The following is a 15066-nucleotide window of genomic DNA, read 5'->3' as shown; positions in this document are numbered from 1 at the left end:
CTGACACATCAACCTTTTTTCAAACTGACCATGATCATCAACATTACAATGATGCCAATCAATCAAACAGATTTCCAGGTCCACTGCATTCTTAACATCACATGGAGGTCTAATACCCATGAATCATCAGCTTTTATTCCAGTCAAGCTTGATTCTCAGATCACAGGATATTTCTGACACACATATGAAGACCATACAGTGTATTATAAGTGTGGTGAGGTTGATGTGTGTATTACGTGTTGTAAAACTGAAGGAAAGCAGAGCTATCAGTTGGCAATCAAGTGACATTGTGGGGACGAATGTCTAATTTACATTCAGCCTGGAATATTTTTTTCCAAGAGTATTGATCCAATTTCTTTGTAGGACCTATTCTCGCATGGTTAAAACATAAAGACACGCGCACGATACAGGCTGTGACGGATCCTCTTATCCTTCTTAGTGAGTGTATTGATTACAGTCAATAAGGAGTAATTGATGTCATCTCCTGTCCAGCAGTGCTGTAACACCCTCGGGACAATAGCAACCCCCCTTTCATAATTTACGTCCCAAATAAGCGGTGTGTGTGTTCCAGCCCTGGCCAGAGGTTGTAATATGAGACGGCAGAGGTTGTGGGCATGGGGCCCAGTGTTGATGGGTCCAGGTGTGCTTCATAAAAACGTTAGGTAACCTGAGGGAGGCCTAGAGTGAGAAAAGTTCACTTTCTGTTTTCTCCTGACCGATTCAGGTCAGCAGCAGACACTTGTCCCAACTTTAAAAAAAAAAACATCCTCATAGACACTGTCTCTCACTGGAGTTAATTTAATTTGTTGTTGATTTTACTCTCCTTCTAAGTCAATTCAAAAAACTTTCTGAATTTGTTCCATCTTCAACCTTTATTTTAGTTTCCAATCGTTTGTCACTTGTGTGGAGAATAATAACACTTATATCTGCAACAATCAAGTCACATGATGACTCCTGCTACAGTGAAACAAGGCCACCACGCTCAGCCTTGTCATCCCAGTCTGACAAAACTGTGAAGTATAATAGATATTTCCAAAACAACGTACTGTTGACCAGCCAATACCCAGAAAAGTTGTGGGCTGCAAAAATACAGGCGGGGTTGTGGACATGACTTCTTCACTCTTTGAGAAGGACACTTGAGAGAAGTTTAAACTGCTCCAGTAAATCGGCTCATTGGCAAACAGTAAAAGGTGAGTGTAGCTCCCACATGTGAAGATGTAGCAGCTGGAAAACAAAACCAGAAGGTGCTGAAACAATCTGGGTGCAAACTATTGATTGATGCACTAAGACTGAAATGCTTGTTTGCTGTTTTGGAATTAGTTTTTATGTTACAATTTTTATTGTTTTATATTTTCTACTGACATTTTGTACCAGGAGCATCACTTCATTCAGGCTAAAATAATACATTATCTGTAACTATTGGAAGGACTGTCGATGAATTTTATGCAAACAAAAAATCCTGCTGACTTTGGCTCTTCTTCTAGCTGCATCATGACATTTGTGGTTTTCAACAACTATTGGATGATTTGTTGTGAAAAATTCAGGGGCTCCCATAAGATGAATCTTTGGAGTTTTGGTGATCCAATAATTTGTTCCACCAACAGCTCAAAATTAAAAAATGTTCTAATACAGAAGAGGAAACACTTAAACTACAAAGAGTCCCGTTACCCTTTTACTTTATGTTAAGTGCTAAACTAAGATGGTAAACATTGTTTCTGTTTGCTGTTTTGGGGCATTATAGCATCCTGACTTCAGCATTTAGTTCAGAAAATGCATGTCGAAGTGAAGTTGCCAGCATGGCTGTAGACGCCTAATTTAATGTAATTAATTTAAAAAGGTGGAGGATTTCCAACAGTAAAGTTAAAATAAGGTGTCTATCATTAAATATATTTGATAAAATCGAATTAATTGAATTACATTAATTAATAAAACAAGACAGTGAATATAATCCAGAGTATCGTAATAAAACATAGCACACACACACACACACACTTTCAGAGGCATCCACCCGAACAACTAAATACTGACCATTTCAGAGCTGGTTTAATGGCACTTTGAGGAATCTGGCCGGGACCTTCAAACAAGGATTGTTTCAGAATTTCCTCCACCATTCCTTTGGCACCACAGGGGGAACTTCCTTCCTTCTGTTTGTGTCCATTGCACAAAACTGTACACTCATACATACATACACACATTCATATAAACATACACGCACAACTCTGCTGCTATTGTTGAAAATATCTATGGGTCTGTAGGAAGGAGTGCCGGCAAAGCAAGAACTCTAATGATATGTCTGTTGCTTATTTAATTCTCTTTTGTCTCATCAAGACAGGATACCAAAACATATATATATATCTCATTAAAATATTACATATCAATGTCTACGATATCAGTATTACTGCCACTGTCTTGGTTCCTTTTCACATCAGTAAAAGTCCGTTTTGGTGAATCTTATTTAAATATAGATCAAAGGAAATGAGAATTTGGGGATATTTTGGTGGAGAAATAAAACTGTTGTTCTCCCTTCAGGCTTTTCTGATCCTACCCAAATGTCTCCATAGCTCCCAGTGAGGCCAGTACACAGATACAAAGCTGGAAGGGTATTGCTTTAAGTGGTAGAACCTGTTTTTCTAAGGTCCGAACAGTAAGAGGGAGCATTGTGCAGAGAAACGAGCTTCCAGTGTGTGTTTATGTGTGTGTGTGTGTGTGTGTGTGTGTGTGTGTGTGTGTGTGTGTGTGTGTGTGTGTGTGTGTGTGTGTGTGTGAATGTCAGAAGTCAACAGAGGCAGACAGACATCATTTATCAGAGACCTTTAGGCGCAGCCTCAGGCGATGAATACCATCCCACACGCAACATTGCGCCCCTGCACTTATTTTTTTGACTGTTTGCTTTGGTTGTTTAGGCACAAGAAGGGTGTCGGAGGAACAAAGAGACGCACAGAAGCCAAAACGATACACCCAGGAATCAAGGCTACACACTGGGACGTGTGGATAGATTTGCCCGCTTATCAGCGGTTGGAGAGCACGAGAGCACTCCTCCAAAAACATTTCCACTGTGTTTAAAAGCCAGAAAGCATTCCTCACAATGGAAGAGTCAAAAGGTCAAAGGAGAGGTTTTCCACCCTGTAAGTGTCAATCATGAGGGGACGCTCCCAATTCCTGCATCCAGAGTCTCTGGTTTGCAAGTGTCTTGCCCACACTTTCATTCAGGATTACAAGACACACATATATATTCTAAATCGACTAATATGACTACAAAACTTCACCCATATAAATGTCATATCTTATAGATTTGAGGATTATTCCCAGTAATCAACACATGTTGCTAGTAATTCTGTCTGAAATCAAGTCTCTCATTGGAGTCAGTCAATCATATTTAATAAAAATAACTTGGGGGGGGGGGATCCATTTCCTTTCCATATAGCATCATCATCTTCAGTCTTAATTTGACTAACACTGTGGTGTTGGTTGCCAAAAGTACTGACATTCCTATCAGACTCACCTGTACTTTGTGATTAGTACCAGTTAGCGAAGCATGCCAATTAATGTTGGGATAACATTAGCATGTAAGTATTGTCATTGAGAACCAGTTAGCATGCTCATATTATCCATTAGCTCAAAGTACCACTGTTCCTAAATACAGCGTCACATACCTGCTAGCTCGGCTGTAGTCTTGTTACATTTCTAATTTGGAAACTGAAATATGAGACGACAAATTATAAAAGAGACAGATAATAATCTGAACACATAACTGGAGACATGGGCAACACCCAAGAGAGGCTGTGGCTCCATAAATGTATCATCTACAAGGTTGGTACAATAATTTCTAGTTTAACCAAATAAGATATATTGTGTAGCTTTTGGCAGTTTTTAAAGTAGTCTTTCTGTTTTCCAAGTTTCCACCTTCCTACAGTTTCAATATGAAGAGAGCCAGCTTCGATAAAGGAAGTAAGTCAGTCAACATCGTCCTGTCGTTACATGTCCTCTTGCAGTGAATCTTCAACTCCAAGTAACCAACTCAGCTGTTTTTGTTTGGCCTTCAGGAGCTTTGACTAAGTTCTTACTGGGCTGGTTACTGAGTCACTACATGCCATCTGTGCATGTGTGTGTGTGTTTGTGAGACTGATCTTCCTCCACAAGACTGAGGATGATATGTAATTTTGTTAATGCAATAATTTCACAAGTCGCCAAGGTAACCAAGAATTTTTGTGGTGCTCCTCACAGGTGAGTGTGATATATCACAGTCTGACTCAGTCTGACTCACACTCTCTAGCTCGCTCGCTCTCTCTCTCTCTCTCTCTCTCTCTCTCACACACACACACACACACACACACACACAGTGATGTAGGTATGCACACCTAGAGTGTGAGAACATGAGAAACATAACACATTAAACATTAATCACAGAACAACATATAGTGGGCCGTGTGTCCCCTCAACACAGGCTGTAGAAGGAATGCAGATGGCAGATTTGAACATCACGTGTCCGTCACTTCAGCATCAGTGCGTCGTGGGTTTTAGGGATTTATGGTTGAACAGTATCTATTAATTTACAGGGAATACTGTCTATATTTTGCAGGGATAAATCAGAAAAGTTGGTAGTTAAAGTGATAATGAAAGAAAAAATATCAAAATCACTAAAAAAGACTGCTTTCTGGTTTGTAACACAATTTCCAATTTAGGTGTTGCAACAGATTTTGTAAAATGAATGAATTGCAGAGGATACTTCAATGTGAAAAAAAAAAAAAAACATTGATCCAAATGTGTGAATCCCCAAATAGTGCAGATTAAACTAATATTAAGAATTATATTAATATTGTAAGAAGTTTTATTCTTGACCTACATAGAGAGAGGAATTGCGGAGACCAATAAAGAAAAGAAAAAAAAATCGATGCCTTAAGTTATAAGAACTATCAGCATATTAAGTGTTTTATAAATGATAACCTGGTGGCTACAAAAATAAATTCAAGTTCCCTCGTGGCCTTTTCCAGATTTCACTGAAACAGTTTTGGAAGAAGTCACAAAGGAAAAGAAAAGTAATGTAACATGCTTGCAAGAGATACAAGCATACAACAAAGTTTCCATCTTAAGCAATAAAAGCACATTTTCGGAAAAGTCTTATTTCAAGATTTAATACCAAAGGGGATCCTCAACAAACACAGTCGAAGATTCATGAGGGAACTGCAGAGCAAGAGGAGGGATCAGGAATTAGTCCCAACACGCAGGAAAAGAATGAGAAGCAGGAGGGAGAATCCAGATCCACAATGCAGCACCTCACCCTGCCACTCCTTGTTCCTCCCTAAAACCTCTCCTCTTGCACACCTCTGCATGCCCTCTCTACCGTCACCTTATTTTCTTCTTTCACACAAACATATTTTTCACATTTTTAATGTTATGTATGAATAATATGCTGGTGGGAGACAATTAAGATTTGTTTTCGTGATTCACAGGAAGACTACACTCCTTCAGCTACACACACATACACATACACACACACACACACACACACACACACACACACACACACAGACAGACAGACAGACAGACACGCCCTGCCCTAAAATAATCCAATGGAGGACTGCATTGGTTCAACAAGTATTCCAAGCACTTAAAGTGCACTTCAGGTCAATATTTTGGAAGGTGTTTCTTTACTGTGTTAAAATGGGACTTTGTACCGCCAGTTGTATTTTTTATGTCGCACATCAAATACAATCATGTGAATCATTTCCGGGCTGGACATGACTAGACTCAAGATTAGCTGACCCACCTTTATTTGTGTAATTCTTCCTGCCTCGCCCACAAATTGACACTGGCATGAGTGAACACACACACACACACACACACACACACACACACGCACGTATACAGGCAGGCAGGCAGGCACAAGCACGCGCGCGCACACACAGAGAGACACACACACACACACACACACACACACACACACACACACACACACACACACACACACACACGAGTACATTGGCAGGAAGTGAAAACACACCCTCCAAGTGGGCTGGAATCCAATTTCTTCTCCTATGTTTTTTTGTGTTTTTTTTTCCCCTGAGGCATCCTCACTTCAGCACAAAACTCCTCAGTTACAGTTGCATTAAAAGTATCAACACAAGACCTCAAATCAACACTATCCAGACTGCATAATGGGAAAACTCTCTCGTGGGGCTAATAAAGACCCTTGTAAGACCTGCTATGCTCTCTTCTAACTTTTCTTTATCAAATCCATCTGAAGAGAGACACAGTCAGTGGGGAAGAATCTGAAAAATAGAGCAAAAGGATGCTCCTATGCCTGGAATTTACACACAAACACACGCACCAGCAGCTTTTTGTGCAGGTTATTTTCTTCAATATGTTCGCTGGTAAAGTGTGAATTGCTCAATGTATCACATTTAGGAAATGAGGAGTTAGATTGTACGGTAATACCACAAAAACGGATGTAATGTAGAGAAGTTATGTTAGCTTCGGGTCCTGGGAGTAGATTTTCAATTACTGGCACTTTGTATTAGATAAATGCCACAATGATGGCTTTAACGTCAGGACATGAGCTTAAATATCAGGAAATTTACAATTCTTTTCCTTCTTGGCTGGGCGCCACGATCAAAAGGTCAGACACAGCGTGTTGTGCTGCTGCCCATCAGGAGTGGCTATGGTGAATAGGATGTGAAAAATGTGCAGGAGGTACAATGTTTGACAGTGTGTGCTGCCCCCTACTGGCTAGTTTGACTATAATATCACGTAATAAGAGGCAGATTTGCACCCGTTTAACTGATACAGTAGCTAATACACAGTTAATGATTTTATGATTGCAAGAATATCTCACTGGGGTTTCATAAGTGATTCACTTAACTCATTCTCAGCGCTAAGTTAAGATTTGAGGAGGGTTTAATGACATAAGGGGGGTTACACTCAATATTATTCTCAACAAAATATTTTGAAAGATAGGCAGAAAACTGAGCAAATTAAAAGAATAATTTGGTATTCTATAGCACAATATCTTGCAGTGTAGGCTTAGAACTAATATTTAGACAATGATGAAATAAGACAGGATTTACAGAAAATATAATGGAGGTTTTTATGATTTTTATTAAATAATTTAAAATATCTGATCAGTGATTAATCTAACTTCTTTTGTAGATGAGGTTGTGCTGAGGGAATCTGGGTTATGGTCACTTCTCCGACCCATGTCGACAAGAAAAATAAATGGCTGAATTTGTCAAATGCCAGTGAGCTAGAAAAACAACAAATAGTAATTTCTAAGACGCTGCGATCCCTTATACTGACACCACACAGGCATTAAACTCAACCTCTGTTTATGAGATGCACTGGCAGCCATCTCCCTCAAGGTCAAACTAAATATAGACATATGTAATTAGTGAATAATCCAAAGCACTCTTTTCATACCTGACAGGTAAAAACAGCACACTTTTTGTTTTAAATACAGTGTTATCTTTGACTAATATTTAAATTTGTTTGATGATCTGAAACATTTAAGTGTGACAGACATGCAAAAAAACTGGAAATCAGGAAGGGGGCAAACACTTTTTCACACCACTGTATGTCCTCAGTCAGGTTTGTAACATATCAGTGATTTATTATCACAAAAGGTAGTTTAGACCCACAGTTGCCTCGGTTCGACTCCTTCAGGTCACAGTTCGCTCTCTTCTGGCAATTTGGTGAGAATATCCACTCCGTCAGATGTGATGACCACCGTGTGCTCGAACTGAGCCGACCTGTGTGACACGATGAGATGTCAACACTTGAGGAATGAAGTATGGAAGTGGCTCTAGGAGGCAATTATCTTATCATAGCTTGGGAAAAGGGAGAAATAGTTGGACTGGTTGTCCTCCAGGTTTAAAAATACTCCTAGCAGCATCCGAAGCTCTGTAATTAACATGTCGTATCTCTTTTGGTTGAAATCCACACACAAACTGAAATGTAAACACATCAATTTGTGGTTTTACGTACTTTTCCGGCTTAAAACATTTAGCATTTGCAAACTGCGTGTTAAGAATATGACAGCCACACATGGCTGGGATGTTTTTGTGTGTGCAGCACGTACCTTTTATCATCTGCAGACACTGCAGTCCACTTGTCCTTCAAGATCCTAAACTCTGCAGACCCCTCCATCAGTATGGGCTCTAGACATGCACAGAAACTTTCAACCCCTAACTCGTACACAGAGGCATCTTTAAATGCACACAGAAATAGTGAAGAGTAACTCACCTATTGTGAAAGCCATCCCTTCATCCATGACCATGTCATTGTCGTTAGCTGAAAATAAAGTCATACTTAATATTGATTCCATATAATCTCACGTGAACTATTTCTGTCAAATACAGTCTACATGCACACAACACACCGGTGATGCACACAAGGGTGCTCCAGATGAAGTAAAGCCTCACGCAAGAACGCTTGCACGAAACGCTTGTTGTTCTTAAGTGTTATGTGCGAGTAACTCGAGGCAAATTGTGGCAGTTTTCTTGTATTTTGAATTTTCTTTGAGGTACAAACAGAAGTCATAAGTGGTCCAAGGAAAAACAATACTTGTTGCATTGCAATTGTAATTGAGCTCAGCTTAAGTTCCATCGGGAAGACTATCATTCCTTCTTAATTCCCCCTCACTCTCTGTCTCCCAGCTTTTCTATCAGCTGACTGCGGGTGTGATTTGGCACTAACCTCAATCAGCCTATCGTGTCGCAGGTGTCAAACCTTAAATCTGTTCTCCTCTCTCTGAGTGACATGTCATCTCGATGTATGTCACCCTCCCAGCACCCCGAGCGTCTAGACCCCGATTCAACGCAATTACCTTCTTTGTCCTTTTTTATAAGTCTCTCCTAATTGAAAAAGCCTCTATCTGACTACATAAACATAAAGTATAAGTGTCTGTAATGTAAAACAAATACCCTTTTAACTATATCATCAGGTCTACCAATTCCTTGAGATATTTTTTAGGTTATTATGATTTCTACAGGCACATTTATTGGAAAATTCTTTCACTCCTTTTGCTGCCTCCGGGTGTTTATGTCTGTCTCTGTCACGCTCTGTCACACATGACAGTGTAACATCACCTATATCACCTGCAGCCCATAATATTCTCCCGTCTAACATCTCAGGGACTGTCACACGCATCTTCATCACCTCTCATATGAGTCATCACTTTGCTTTCAGAAGAAGTTTTCGTTGTTGGCAGTACTGTACTATTAATGTTTTGTTTTTTTGTTTTTATCGTGTCAGGTTGTCCAATGCAACTACTGACGGTACTAGTAGTTATCTTTTTGTCTGCTGAGTCGTGACAGCAGGATTTAAAGTTGCATAGTGTAAAAGTTGAATGAAACGGATGCTCGGAAACAGATAGCCAAACATCGCAATTTTTGGGGAGGCCATTTCTGCTAATGATTTCCATGAATGTTCACTTTCTTATAAAAAAAAAAAAAAAAAGAGTAAATTTATCAGGCTGAAATTAACTATTTCTACGTTTTTAAGTTAAGATCAAATTGAAAAAATTTGCTTGCAAGAGGCCCACTGTCTAAAACTCACATAGGAACCTGCCACATCATATGATTACAGAAACTCACCGTGGTGCCAAATCTCAGGATGACAGTGAAAGTAGGAGCCTATTCCATGTCCGATGAAATAAGGACACACTTGGAAGCCATTGGCATGAGCTATTTCACTGGCAGCAGGACAAAAAAAAACATCAGTTGTCAGAAAGTAATGTGATTATGTAGCATGTAGGCGTTTGACGAGTGTATTCACTGTGTAGATTTTGTGTGTATGTACCTGATAGTGTTTCCTATAACACAGAACTGTGCGCCCGGCTTGCAGGCAGCGATGGCCTCGTCTCTGCAACGCATGGCGGTCTCCACCAATCGCCGCCCCTCCTCATCCACCTGACCGATGAAGAAGGTTTCTGAGGTGTCGCCATGGTAACCGTCCAAATACACCTATCAGGAATAGACAGAAGTGATGGAGGTGGTGTTGGTCTGACCGATCACATTTGCAGTAATGCGCATGCTTGTCTATTAAGTCATCAGCTTACAGTGACGTCAATGTTGATGATGTCGCCATCTTCAAGATGCCGACTGCAGGGCACACGCACATAAAAAAAAAAAAATGAATTGTGTTACCGAGCGGGAGAGACCCATGTCATAGTTCATGATAAGATCAGTATCATTTTTAATATGATAAATAAAATGAACGTCACGATAACGGCAATATTCCGACTTGTAACATAATGACATCATACCGTCACGTGGCTTTGCAGTATGACGTAGGTTACATAGATAACTCACGCACAGCAACAATACGAATGGCTGAAAGCAGCTCAATGATGGAGGAGTTAGTAAAACAGGGCGGCAACTTCAGTGGTGTGAAAGTGGTTTGATTACAAAAGATCAGCTGTACAGACACGACAGTTATATGTTTGTATTTACTGAATATCTGAAAGCAAAACTCTCATGCTGACATATAAACCTCTGAAACTTATTTTGTTGCAATAGCATGTTCTTAAAATCAATAATATAAATATTTTTCCAGCATTTTGACATAAACTATGTCATCATCACAGAAATACCCTGAAACATTGAGATTTTCTTTAGGGCCATATCGCCCACTCAGTGAATACAGGGAATCCTTCACATTTTAAAGAGCTTACAGATTTTAAATTTGAACAGTTGATACTCCATATCACTGTCATATCTCGCGTATTATATAATTGTAAAAAGAAGAGTTCCCCATATCGAATTCTGTTTCTAAATGATACTGAAAAGTTAGAAAAAGTCCCCAAACTCTGAAACAGGTTCATCATTTGAAAAGTCAAACATGCGAAAGATATAAGTTAACAACATAAAACTCATTCTCAGACTTTTTGCGATTACCGATTAATTGGTGCATCTTATTTTGAAAGGAATTTTTTTTTTTTTTTTTTAAGAGAATGACATACATTTAACGCAGTTGGTTTGTTGTTGTGTGTGACTGTCCCACCCCGGCCCATTTACCTGTCAGGTATGCCATGACAGATGACGTTGTTCACAGATGTACACACGGACTTGGGGAAACCCCCGTATCTGAGCGGGGATGGATACGCGTTGTGCTTGATTGTCTCCTGGTGCACGATGAAGTCGATTTCATCTGTTGTCATACCAATCTGGAAGCCACAAGTTGTGATTGTTGTGTTGCTTTTGATGACAGGGGAACACAAACGACAGGTGTGGTGATCAGGGGCTTACTCTGAGACTGCGTCCAGCTAGTAGCAGCACGTGTCTGGCGAGCTGACCCGCTCTGGCTAGCCCTTCGATCTGCTCTTGGTCTTTGATCTCGATGTAATCTGGCCATTCTGGGACCAGTCCTTTGCCAACATAGTCAGGCCGCACAATGTGCTACAGTCAGGGAGGAGAGGAGAGACAGGATATTGAGGGTGAGTCAAAATGTTGTCTTATTATTATAATTATTATTATTATAGTTATTATTTAGAGATTTAAGACTAAACCACAATATATAATGATAAAATTCAAACACAGGAGGACTCTTTGTATAACAGTGTTAAACATTTTTTTGAGTGCCTTCAGTCCTGCTAGGTTATTTTTTTTTTTTATCTTACCTCTCGTATATATGTGCTTAGCGCTGCCTGAAAACCTCCAGTAGAATAATATAGAAATTTAGTACAAGATGAGATCCTGAGCAGGACCAGAAAATGTGAAACCCTGTGGTGAACGAGTCAGACAACAGTGCTTAAAATTACATTTTTAATGGGTTTAATCTGAAGATCATACGTGTCTGAATTGAATACATATATTCCAGTGATGGTTTCGACTCACATCCACATTTTGTAGATTAGTCATTTTCAGCTGACTGTGAGGTGATAATTAACTGAACTGAATTTGCTTCAAGAAACTGAGAGGTCCTCTGCTGATACTAATCCCACCTGAACTCAAATGTAAGTCATTTCTGCTCCTTATTGGACTTTAACACAACTCCTCCACAACATCTGAATGTGTTATTGAAGACATGGAGTCAGCATGGACCCACACCAAAACAAAAGAACCTGGGGTGTTGTACCTTGGGTACTGCATAGGAGGGCCTAACGGTAGCTGGACGAACTACATTTTGAGATTTTTTCCACGTTCTCCAGAAGAAGCACCGATGTTGCTGACACAGTAGGGCTGCGGGGGGACGACAACTTCCGAGACAACAAAGTCGCTGCAGGAAACTGCCCAGGCCTGGAGAAAAGGAAATGACGCAATGACAAAGAGAGCCCTCTCTTTAATAAAAAAAAACACACAAAAAAAACCAACAAAAAAAGGCTTTTCTACTAAGAATAAATGGTAGAAATCCAATGACTATGTTTAGGCTTTGTCGGATTCCCAACTCGACTCGCCCCTTCAACAATGACGAGGAAGTTTGTATGTATGTAATCATAACCCTGCCCAAGATGTCACCAAGACAAGCAAAAATCGATGCGGGGGCATCCTACAGGTTCACAGCACAGACCGCGTAGTGCAAGCATTCCCAGTACGAGTCCAACAGAGGAGCTTTGTTGTGTATCACGCCCTTCTTTCACCACTCAAAACTCATTATCCTACAAGGCACCAAAATGCCCAAAGAAAACTAGACAAACTACACATCCAGAATAAAGACATTACATGGCGACCGCAAGCTGCTTAGTTTAGTTATAATCAAAACCAATCGATTATGGACACGAAACACTTGTGCGTATAACAAACGTTGGTTGCTCCAGCCCACAGAGGTGACCTGTTGTCCAACTTTATGCGAGACTGCACCTCGTCTCACATCCCCACATATTCAGATGATGTCCCACATTTTGATTGGCTCTCATTTTTAAGTCAACACTGCGGGGCAGATGCTTGCAAATCAACACAAAGTCACAAGCAATGGGGGATTTCTGCAGGTTAAGATGCAAACTACCACAAATTTAAGGAAACCCTGTAAGACGATTAACTTTGAAATTAGCTTCCTTCATATTTACTTTCTCACTACTGTATCATTGGAGTTAAGAAAGTTACCTTCAATAAAAAAAAAAAAAAAAAAAACATTTGTTTCGTCCTTCACGTGCTAAAATGACTCAACTTCAACCTGTACTACGTTTTTACTTTCTAAATTGTCTTATCACATCAACATTTTAAACGATCTCTCAGCACTGGTACCGTGTCCTCGTTTGTACCACACAAACACGCTCCATGTCCCACGTTTGTTTTGTTATGATCTGGTCACTCGGACACACATTGTTCCTTCAGTTCATCAGCCAGGACTGCGGCAAAAAAAACAACAACAACAACAACAACAACAAAAACAGTGCCAACAGTACTGGGAGTGGACACCTCATCCTTCTCACCTGCATTTAAAGTCCCTCTCTACTGCGGAGTAAACAACAACAACAACAACAACAACAACAACAACAAAAAACAGGCTCACCGTTGGACTAAGTTAGCCAGCATCAGCCAGAGCTGCGTCACGCTTTAACACATTTGTTTCACAGGTCATTTTGTTTCTACGGTATGCGTGAACTCGGTCTGTGAGAACAGTCTCTACCGACAGCTGTCCCCCTGAGCGAAGAAGAAGGGCTTGAGCACACAGTACCTGTTCTCGCTCCGAGTCGTGCGGAACAGTGCGCCGCCATGATGTTTGCTGGTCACGTGCTTCGTCGGTCACGTGACAGACAGGTTCACAAGCTGAGAAACAGCACTCCCGATTTGAGGATTCACACATGTCCCATGTACATTGTCAGTGCTCACAATTCTGTGTTATAAACATGTAACTCATATGTACGATATTTGTTTTCGCCCAGACCCCTCATTTTTGATTGTTGTTGTTGTTGTTTTTTTTTTATGAATTTGTCTTTCATGTTGTTGCTGTCTTTTGTTTGTCTTTGTTGTTTTTACTTAACTGTCATTTCTGTTGTGCTGTAGTCTATTGTACAGAATCCAGTGATAAAGAAAATATTCAAATTCTATTAAGGGTATGACGAATGTGTACTGTAAATATATTCCATTGCAATTTAAAGTCATGTACACAGTATTTTAGCTGCTTTATTTTAAGTTTTAAGAGCTTTAAAATTCTCCACCTACCTCCTTCACTGAACCATTTGTTGTCCCCCTGCCACCTTGGACAAGTTTACTCCCATTTTGTTAAAAGAACTATAAAATTGTATACCGGTTATTTACGCCCCTTTCTTCTCGTGATATTTTTTTCATATAACATCTTTGAAGAAGCATTAAGCACACTGTCCGTCCTTTACTCAAATTTCGCTTTACTCTGAATGTGTACCAAGTGACCACTTCTGAAAAAAACTCTGGATTCTGTGCCGAACCACTTGTATTTTATTCATGTATTGCGTTATCATCTTTGGTGACTGTTGTTGGAAAAAATTACTGAGGCTTGGTTCAAAATCAAACATATCAGACATTTATTCTTGCAAGAAAGAGCAAATACATGACACCCTCAAAGAGAGGTGTCCAGTAGTGCTCCCAGATCTCCTCTGTAGGGCAGCTTTTATACAGTGTGACAAACAGTTGACAGTCACCCCCAATCCCTTTGTATCTGCTTTCGTATGGTAATTCACAAGATAAGGACACAGGGGGGTCATCAATTAGATGCGGAAAGTAAAACAAAAAGGAATCACTTGCAAATAAGACAGACAAACAGAAGAGACTTTTCGGAGCCTACTTGACAAAGAGACTTTCCGGAGCCACAATGCAAACAAGAGGAAGAGACAAATCTTTTTTTCTATCAACTGTAAACCACTTTTTAACACTGGTTTTTAAAGGTGCTTTTTAAAGTCTTACTTACTTTCATTGTTTTCGGCCTTTCTTGATAAAAATGAATTGAAGCAGAATGAGAGTTTACTTTGTTCCAAACATATATCCTGTTACGAAATTCCTGCTACATTAATGCACAAATTAATGCAGTATTGTATTTTCTGATAGGCTGGCTGCCAGTAGGCTATGATTACACCAAGAATAATGGTTGTTCATCATAAATGTGCAGTAGGAAGAATTGTATGGGCCCAGCTATAGTCTTTTAAGACTGGTGGAGGCC

The 15066-nt window shown here is 39.9% G+C and overlaps 1 protein-coding gene across 1 annotated transcript; it reads right to left on the bottom strand.

Annotated features, from left to right (window-relative positions):
* Positions 1-7077: 7077 nt before the first annotated feature.
* metap1d (methionyl aminopeptidase type 1D (mitochondrial)) lies at positions 7078-13674 on the bottom strand. Its single transcript, XM_069157068.1, has 10 exons — positions 13609-13674; positions 12070-12230; positions 11241-11390; positions 11010-11158; positions 10052-10094; positions 9793-9956; positions 9588-9685; positions 8236-8283; positions 8072-8150; positions 7078-7742 (listed from the first exon to the last, which is right to left on the bottom strand). The coding sequence occupies exons 1-10, from the start codon at positions 13646-13648 to the stop codon at positions 7658-7660; spliced, it is 1017 nt and encodes a 338-aa protein (XP_069013169.1). The 5' UTR covers positions 13649-13674; the 3' UTR covers positions 7078-7657.
* Positions 13675-15066: the final 1392 nt, after the last annotated feature.

The sequence above is a fragment of the Embiotoca jacksoni genome, unplaced genomic scaffold (assembly GCF_022577435.1).
Source record: "Embiotoca jacksoni isolate LCO1_2020_lvr unplaced genomic scaffold, fEmbJac1.0.p SCAF_22, whole genome shotgun sequence".
Classification (NCBI taxonomy): Eukaryota; Metazoa; Chordata; class Actinopteri; family Embiotocidae; genus Embiotoca; species Embiotoca jacksoni.
This window is presented reverse-complemented; position numbering and strand designations above follow the sequence as displayed.